Source organism: Monopterus albus, unplaced genomic scaffold (assembly GCF_001952655.1).
Source record: "Monopterus albus unplaced genomic scaffold, M_albus_1.0 scaffold143.1, whole genome shotgun sequence".
Taxonomy (NCBI): domain Eukaryota; kingdom Metazoa; phylum Chordata; class Actinopteri; order Synbranchiformes; family Synbranchidae; genus Monopterus; species Monopterus albus.
Window position 1 is genome coordinate 236,330 of NW_018128023.1, and position 9,835 is coordinate 246,164.

Sequence of the window (9,835 nt, forward strand, 5' to 3'; positions counted from 1 at the left end):
GTGGAGCTGTAGTCAATGAAGAGTATCCTGATGTAGGAGTCTCCATTTTCCAGGTGAGAAAGGGAATAGTGGAGGGCTGCCGCGGTGGCATCTGAGGTGGCCCTGTTGGGCCGGTAGGCATACTGCAGGGGGTCCAGAAAACAATGGATAATGAAAATGTAAAAAAAAGTAATTCTTTATTTCCTAATAAAGTATACTATATCATACATTGCAAAAAATTAAGGATTCATTATTGAGTACATCACATTTCATTTTGTCGCTGGTAGAGGCAAATCTAATTCTAAGCACCTTATATGCTTATACTGTTGAATAGCTTGTGAATTTTTCACCAGGGATCAATAAATTTTTATTATTATAATACTGTGGTTGTACTGGACTACATTATATTCAGAGGTTGTTCCTAATTTTCTGACCCTCTCATGTTTGGAGCTGGGAAGCACAAAAATATCGGAACACCTCTGAATATAATGTAGTCCAATACAGCACTACCTTTAACTGTGACCCCAACAATAAACATATCATTAAATTTAAACATTTATGACAATTTCACCAAAAACTGAAACATTTTAAGCTACATAAACACAAGTGTTGAGGTGCAAGTGTTGCACTGAATTGCATGCAATTGTACAGGTGTACCTAATAATACATATATATACATATATATATATATATATATATATACACACACACACAAAATGTCTCAACACCGAAACACTGACAAGAATAGTACTGGTGAGGTAAATGCCATTAAATCATCAGAAAGGTTTGTGGCTGCAAACAGGTTTTTTTTTTTTTTTTTCCTTTTTACTTTGAGTCCATAATCTCATTAAATAACTTAAAAACTACAAAAAGAAAAGTACCTGCAAATTACCCACTTTCATCTGAGTTCTTTCATCTTTTTCCCTTTTGCAAACATATGTGGGGAGCTTGTTTCTCCAATTGCTGTTTGATCAGAACATAAAGACCAGCACCAAAGGATCTTTTTATGTATTATTGTGATAAATTGATTTAAAAACATCAATCAATTTGGCTTTTAGAAAATCCTTTTTCTTTATCAGTTTTGAGATGATGCCAGTTTGATCTGAGAGGAAGAAAAAGACAAACACAAGCCAAAATGGAAACTAGGAATGTAAAGAAATTGCTGAATAATGTGCTATTATACAGACGGTGTCTTCTTGTTTACACAGACATGAGCATACAAAGTACACACAAACTGTCTTTCTCAAACCATAAAAATTAATATGTGTGCACCAATTCAAATAACCATTTTGAATCTGAAGAGGAAGATGAACTACCTCAGACACAGCTAATGCCGTTATTATTAACCACGCATTGGAGACTAATGTCAGGCGTGACCCTTCAGTGTCTTAGTAGTTATTTACTGTGCTTTGCTTGTGTGATTATGTTAAGATAAAGAGAGATTAGTTAATCTGACATTTATTTGGAGTTAATACAAGAAAACACCATCTTCGCCATCTTGCCCTCACCAGGACATTGCCAAAGGACGCCAACATTACCTGGCATTGGTTGCCACATTACAGTGACTGTTTGGGGACAGGAATACCTTTGATTAGAGACGTTACATTCTGTCCTCACCACTCAGAACGTCTTCAGTTTGGAAGTACTACACTGACCCACACTTTCATGAAACATAGTGTTTAGCACACTCAAAGAACAAGGATATACTGTAAATACTATGGCTGACACAGCTGCCTCCATCCTCAAGAACCCCACCCACCCCCAGCATGGACTGTTCATACCCCTACCCTCCAGTCAGAGGCTCAGAGGTGTGAAATGCAGGACTTTTAGCCTGAAAAACTCTTTCTTTCCCTCTGCCATCAGACTCCTAAACAGCTGACTCAGGATCTACCTCATGTAATTCCATCTGTACCATTTACATACTCATTTGGCACATGCATAATTATAATGTGCATAATTGTACACTCTGCATTATATTGTGTTCCTGTTGTATTTTTATTTGCTTCCTTCACCTGCTGCTTTAAAGTGCCTTAGATTTGTGTTTCTGCCTATTTAGATTTGTTATTGCTCATATACTTTATATTTCACTTGTTTTATGTGGCATTCATGTGGACGGCAAAGTAAGAATTTCATTGTACAGGGAAACATGTTTCCTAACTGTGCATATGACAAATAAACACTTTGACCTTGACCTTGACAGGAACTCTAGGTATCCATTGTCATCTCATCTACTATCACATCTGTTGTAGGAAGAGAGAAAACATTTCAAATTCAGATGAAGAGATGACAAAAAGGAGTGCTAATATAAAGAACATGATGGACAAGTAATCCCAGCACCCTTTGTGAAAGAGTTCTAATGGACATTAAGTCCTTACCAACAGCTCAGCTCCCAGACGTTGTCACTATATGAGACAACACAGCTGTCCATAGCACAGCTCCCACAGGTCATCGCTGTAGAGGGACAGTGTTATACTCTCCTCACAACAGCACCTTTAGAAGCTGTGTCAGTCTGCAAGGAGACCCATGCTGAACCTGTGCGGGATGTCTAACTTCAGACAGAACAAAACAATGCAGCTGTCACTGAGCAGCTCCTTAGACAGATGGAAAAAAGCAAAAATAGACTGCTCTTAAATCCTAAGGACCTCCCTGAACATCTACTTGAAAAGGCATGGGCTGAAGTCAGGGGCATTGGTCTTCCTTTAACCGGAGGATCTCACAAAAGTCAGAATGGGCCTCTCCACACATGCTGCTGGTTGGTATGTACACAAAGGACCCTGACCTTGAGAAATGCATTGTGTCTTCTATCAGAGGTTACATGAACCCACCAAAGACTATTAGCATCTCCACGTTCTTCTCCTCTGTGCGTAAAGGATGACTGAGATTAGAATCAAATAGCTTCCAGTATAATGGCATTAGACTCAGAACACACTGAAACACCTGCTGTGGCTGTTCAACCTCAAAATAAAGTTTTTTATTCACATAATTTTGTGTGCATTTAGCTTCTGTTTGCTTCTCGGCTCCACTGATGTTCAGCATTGGCAAAATACAGTAACAGTAAAACAACAAAGTGGTTGGGAGTGCAGCATCACAGGACAAACACTTGACAACTGGCAAGAATAAAATATTAATAAAAAACAAAAATAATGTCCTTCTTAAATATTTAAACACTTTTTTTTTCAGATTAAACATAGTGAACAGACATTATGTACACAATTCTAGAGGTTTAAGGTCTTTTAAAATTTTGAAATCTATCATGGCACATATAATCTTGTTCGGGGCATTGGTTGATGTGTGCATATGTGTGTTTGTGTGGAAGTGTGTGTGACTTTGTTTTAGGGAACCACATCTGTGCTCAGCTGGACAAAGTGTGCCCCTTCATAGCTGTGACCAACATCCCTTTGCTGTAGGTGAGCTTAGGGAGGACTCTGCTTCACCTTGATCACCGTCACACCACCATAATAATTGTTCACCTCTATATCATGTCAGTCATAACAGACATCATCATCATCTTGAAGAGAAAACATCGCAGCCCTTGCTGTTGTCACTGTCACAGTTATTTCTGCTTCCACACCAGCACAAGCTTCCCTCCCTCCCTCAGCACGTACTCACACAATTTAGCAGCTTTAGGAAGTGACACATGTCAAAAGCAGCTCTTGCCTCGCGCCATGAGTTCTAGACATCACAGTTTTTAAAACACAACAGTAATAGCAATGTAAAGTAACATGAAGTGTCAGCCTTGTAGCAAATCCATCTGTGTCTGTGACAGCGCTCTTTATTTTGAGACCCACATTATTGTCCTGGGCTGAACAAACCAGCATTAACCTCTGGGATTTATTCACTGAGATATGGTAGGCAAAGCGAGTTTATTATTCATTCTTACTCTACGTAGCTGCTGCTTTTCCTTGGCTGTTCCCACAGCTACACCCTTTGTCCTCATGCGTATGCCTCTCCTGATCTTAGCGCCACCAGTTCAGAGTCTTCCGTGTGGCGCCCGTTCAAGTGTTCGCTGTTACAGTCGTGGTGGTACATGAAGACGGGTACCTCGGAGATGGAGGTAGCTGTGTAGGATGTGGAGCGCATTGAACAGTGGTCCTTTCGTCTCTGACCCCACTGGGTCTTATATTGCATCCACTGTCTCTTTAGGGCTGCCTGCACCTGAATGTCACACACATAAAAGAGTGGGTTCATTATAAGGGTTGTAACTTTTAAAATAGTTCTACAGTATGAAGGTAGTGCCTGGTTATCAAAGGTGCACATCGAAGCATTTCCCCCAAACCACTTTTCTGATTAGTTTTTTTGTTCTATTTTGAATTTCCAGTACAACGTGAGTTAACACAGGGCCCATGCAATCCCCATCTTGTGACAGAATTAATCCAACTGAACTGCTGTGATCATAATTGTTGCAGCATATGTGGATTAGTCTTCACACTAACAAATGCCAGTTAGGAAAGGTAAACACTAAAGTCACATTTCTTGAAATGTGGCCAAGTTATGCATATGGCCAGATTGTCACATTGTAATGATGTTATTAATGTTGAGCAATATATTAAAGCTGTCATGTTCTCAATACTCTTCTAAGATTGTTCTACCCTTAGTAGCTTAGTAAACGTCAGAATAACAACAAGAAACTCAAATATTTCACTCTCCTGAAGCCTACACACCAGGGAGAACTCAGTGCTCCATGTTACACCTTGGTACTGGTAAACAAATGGGAAAACCTCCTAGTGGCTACCTGCTGTGTACTCAGGAAGCACATGTTAAAAGAATCCCAACACACAAAAACTTAAATAATTTATTACGCTGTCAAATACAAATGGTCTGTTATTTGTTTAGTTTGTAAAATGTTATAAAATGGTGGAAAATGCCCATCATAATTTCCATGAGTACAAGATCGTACTGCTTTTTTGTCCAACCAACAGTTCAAACTGCAAATATGTTAAATTCAAAGTGATATACAGTAAAATGCAGCAAAACTTTATTTTTCGTTCCTTGATTGATAACTCCTTTCCTTTTGAACAACTGGTCATTTCAGAACTAAGTACTGTCTGACTGACTTAACAAGAGTGTGAACCAAGTTCCTAAAAACAACTATAATGCTGCTGTAGTTCCATGTTAATCTTACACTTTAATGCTCTGTAATTACTGTGGGAACATTAACAGACAGTGATCTGATGATACAAATTATGACACTAATTACTATAATGAGACAAAAGAGCAGCCTGGGGCTTACAGCTTCCATGTAGAACATCTAAATCCAGCATGGAAGCTGTCTGTCTCACTGACCTAACTTCACAAGGGGGCCACTGGAGAAACAAGCCAGGTCTGTGCCCTGAAATCAAAAACCATCGCTGGAGTCAACCCCAGAAACCCATGTCCTGATTAGGAGACCTGAACTGCTCATTACATGTTGGTGAAGCAAACAAATTGTTTCATTCCCTCGTGGTCATTTGTCTGTTAGTTGATCATCTATCAGCTAAAAAAGTGGACTCGCCCTATAAACAAATGCTCTACGCAGTGTCTTTGTTCTCTGCAAATTCTTTACAATAAAGTCGGGAAGTATTTAGATCTGCTCTCTCTTTCTTCACATGCAAAGAAAAACCTCAGAACAATAACACCCTTGTCTCTACAGATAATAACATTTAATTATACATTTTAAACTTATTTCAAATCCACAAATATTACAAAAGCATTTTCGCTTTACACACACAAATACAATTGTTTGTGATTACCTGTTCATTCTGTGTTATTCACACTGCTAGTCTAACAGCAAGCTAATAAAAGCCCTCATTCACCCTAACAGCTGGTGCTTTCCTACCAAACTTAAAAGCAACATTGGAGCCAAAAGGTCTCCACAATACCCTTAGTTCATTCATTAAGAGAAGTGTTTGAATCAAGCTAAGGATCCTCGCAGACAGACAGCTGCACGCTGGCTTGGAGCGGTCCAGCTGGGTTTGGAAACCACTCGGCCATTAATAAACTTGTTTTACTCTTCACCCGACTTGACCCCTCAGCTTTTACTGCTGCAGGACTGGATTGGTCTCCGAGGAGCCAGGCCACAAATTATTTTATAATCAGTTTCAACTGGACTACTGACACAACTATTGCAACTATTTTCTAGCATTTAATGCCAGAAAACAAGTCTGATTCTGTGTTTGACATTCGTGGGTCATTTCTCAATACGCTATCAGGTACAGGTGTAAGATGTCAGAAAAATGTTTACTCTGATGTGTTGCAGTTAAGGTCTGAGCAGTGAGTGGTTTTATTAATCAGTGAGTGAAAATCTAACAGAATAATGCATGGGTTAACTTTTATAAAAGGGCAATTGCTCCCTAAAATATTATAAAAAATTCATACAATAATGAGACCTTTCCAGGATATTATGTTCAGGGATGTGTTAGATATTAATAAATCAGTCAGATAATTATTAGACATTAATGTGTTGAATCAAAGTGTTTTTAATGCTTGTTAGTAAGTTTCAAAGTCTGCTCTAGTCTGCTCTCCTTCGAGGTTGACAGATAGAATGTTGATTCTGAAAGGTGAACCATGACACCAATTGTTTTCTTGTATTAAATCTTGTGTTATAATATTATGTCTGAATGAATGTCTTAGCTAAGCACCACGTGACAACATACACACACATTGAAATTCCTCATTCTGTTATGACTAGTTGCTCAAAGCATGTGGAGCTCTAGATAAGAGATGGAGTCATCAGACTGACTCCATCTCATGATGTTCTGTAATCTTTTTGTGTAAGGGGTTACCGAAAACTTATAAATGTATTAGGCTGTGTGTGGCCAGGGCTTCTCTCTCCAGCAGCCAGAGTGTGTGTGTGTTTCTGGAGCAAGGAGCCACCCGGGTCGTGTTTTTAATTTTGCTTGTGGTTTAAAATAAATCAGCACTAAATGAAGAAAGGCGGACTCCTTTGTTATTCAGAGCTGTCCAATTAAAGAACTGGGGTATAACAGATGGATCTAGAACATTTTGGATGGGGTGGCCAGGCTGGGGCACAGACTCAGAGAGGGGTGGAGCATTTGAAAAACATGTAAAAAGTAAATTAAACCCCTAGTTCAATGATAATAAACCATACATTGAGAATCAACTTGTCTATTTTGTGTATGAATGAGACACACATAGTGCTTTCTTTAGCTAAATTCTGTGCAGTACTTACCTCCCCATTGAAGAAGCAGAATATTGTTGCCACCAGTAAACCCTTTACAAAGCAAAACAGACATAGTTAACTTGTTTTTAGTTAGTTTATTTTATAAGATAATGTAGAGGATGAATGGATGGATGAAATGTATGGCTTCCTAGCAGTTAGGTTACACAGTTATACAAAGTGGTTTTTCAAAGGAAAAAGAGACAATCTCTTTCATTGACTGTCTGCCTATTGCTTAATTAAAAGCCTAACTGGTAGTTAAATAAAGTTAATGGGGTGCCCATCTGGTTCTTTAAAAGGTAAGTCAACAGTGATTCACATCAATCAATCAATCATGAGGCAGAAAACAAGGCTAAATGTGTAAATCTGAAGCCTGACGGGACCTGGGGGTACTGTCATATCAGAGTGCTTTTGTTTTTGCATCCATACTGAGTGTTTGGGTTTAAAATATAAATACTGCCATTAATTATACATTCCAAAGTACACTGAAACATTGATTATTGATTGGGTGTGGTCAGGAATGCACAATGCTTCAAAACCTACAGAGAAGTGGCAGAAACTGAATTTCCTTCTTGAACCAAGAACCATATTTGATTCTTTAATGGCTAACTTCTGCCCTAGCCGGCAGCTGGGTACCTACCTGGTAGTGCATGAGTATGTGCATGATGTACTCGTAGACCTCCCCAGCCAGCCGATTCTCTGGCCTCCAGGGAAAAATGACAAATTGTATTCCCAGCAGGGGCACCAGGATGAGGGTGGCTCTCACTGCTTTCATGTACATGTTGGACTCAGCCTGGTGTGTGTCTCTCAACTTGGTCACCAAAACTCTTATGATATTTAATAAGAAGAAGAGGTTCACCTGTAAAAAGTCAAACATTTTGATAAGAAATTAAATAATGTGCATTTTTTCTGCTTTTTAAAATACTAAAACTACCACCACAGTTACAAATTAATAATCATATTTTTCTCTTTGACATTCATTATCCATTATTCTGAAACAGTGGATTAGCAGACTTACAAGAAGGGCTGCCACTATGGGACCATGAACAGCATAGAGCAGATGGGTTTCCACACTCATCCAACAGCTACACAAGGAAAAACAGACCAGTCAGTACTGTCTGCTTCCCAGAATACACAGGTACACACACACATACTAAAGCACACCTGTGCACGGATCTGAACTCTCTTACACATTTCCAGCTGAGCACATACATATACATCTCCTGCTTATTTGCATAAATCTCTGGAACATTACTCACTTGTCATCAAAATACTTTTTCCTTGCCATGGCGTGGATGGATGCAGGCACTAGAGGAAAGCCTTGAACAGGAAAAAGAAGGCACCCAAATGAAGTATTGAGTGTCTTTAATGAAATTCATTTGTCGTTTATAAAGTACAGTAAATGTGTGATTAGCTTGGTTAGGTGTTTAATGAATAAATAATTACATTACAGTGCGACTATAGTGCTGGAAAGGCTTAAAGAAAGTGGCTCAGCTTTGACATCCTCCTTTCTACAGATTTTCATAGCTTAATTTTATTGTTCCAACCCTAACCACGCCACCACATGATTAATTTCCTGTACCAACGCTGTCTAATTTAAAATTCCCTTTATAAAGCACTAGAAACTGGGCTTTTTCCCATCTAGATATAAACATGAATCTATCTACAGTCCATTTTTAAACTCCAGTGAGGCCATGCAGCATATCGACCACAGATAGACCTGACAAAGAGCCGTCCTCCAGGCGCACGGCAAATGCATGCCTCAAGGTTATCCACCCATTTTTAATGATAACTATACATAATTGTTTGACAGATAGCACCAATTATTCCTGTTTTGAACAAGGTAAAAAAACAGGGTAGGAGTGGCACTAAGTGACAGAAGGGCCACTAAAGCTGTCAGCATGTCCAGGGTGACATATTGTACAAGAACCGGGTAGTTATGAGTAAGTTGCGGCTGTTATGGTCCCATCTTTCTGAATTGCTTTTCAGTGCATTTTCAAGTTGTCATTCAGTTCAGTGACTCCATAAAAAAAGAGTTCAAAGTGTATAGTAAAATACCATAAAAACAAAGGAAATAGTGTTTTGATAAACTGCTGATGGACTCACCCCAGCCAAGGAGGTAGTACCAGTGCAGATGCTGCTCCTCTGCAAATACAGCCACCACAATGAGCGTGTGAAGGTAGATGCCTTCACATAGCATCCAGAAATAATTGCAGCCCAGCATGTACATGTGGAAGAAGTGCAACACCTTACAACCGACCTGTAGAGAGAGCCCAAGCATCTGTTATTTTGTCTGCTTTTGAGTTCCTAAGTATAAAGATAGCTATTAAGACAATTTAGTTAAACACTTCTGACATCATCTCAGCAGGAGACAAAGAGGATCTAAGGGGTTGTTCATGGCACAAAATCAGTTGACACTGTTACCATTTCCAGACTATTTATTCATTTACCCCCTCTGGAGGTGAGCTCAGATGGAAATGCTGAGTTTTTTGATACACACTGAATGTGTGTATCTTACTTTGCTCAAAGAAGTGATAAATGTTCTAAAAGTATACATTAATGTCCCCTGCAATTTTCTCTTTGCGCATCCAGCAGAGTGCAATGCCATGACAACCTGTTTCATTGTATATTCTGGTCCTTTGAATAAATCATTAGTAAAATTTCTTGAAAGAAATTACCTTTATGCCATTTTATTATGTC

General features: G+C 39.0%; 1 protein-coding gene across 2 annotated transcripts in view; it reads right to left on the reverse strand.

Annotated features, from left to right (window-relative positions):
• Positions 1–2,934: 2,934 nt before the first annotated feature.
• Positions 2,935–9,835, reverse strand: part of calcr (calcitonin receptor) — a 42,468-nt gene continuing 35,567 nt past the window's right edge. For both annotated transcript variants that reach the window (XM_020614124.1, XM_020614125.1), the window contains 6 exons: positions 9,242–9,395; positions 8,395–8,455; positions 8,154–8,220; positions 7,776–7,994; positions 7,148–7,189; positions 2,935–4,134 (listed from right to left, as the gene is read on the reverse strand). In XM_020614124.1, the coding sequence (XP_020469780.1) occupies positions 3,913–4,134; positions 7,148–7,189; positions 7,776–7,994; positions 8,154–8,220; positions 8,395–8,455; positions 9,242–9,395 (765 nt within the window). In that variant the 3' untranslated portion in view covers positions 2,935–3,912. The remainder of the gene's footprint in view (positions 4,135–7,147; positions 7,190–7,775; positions 7,995–8,153; positions 8,221–8,394; positions 8,456–9,241; positions 9,396–9,835) is intronic.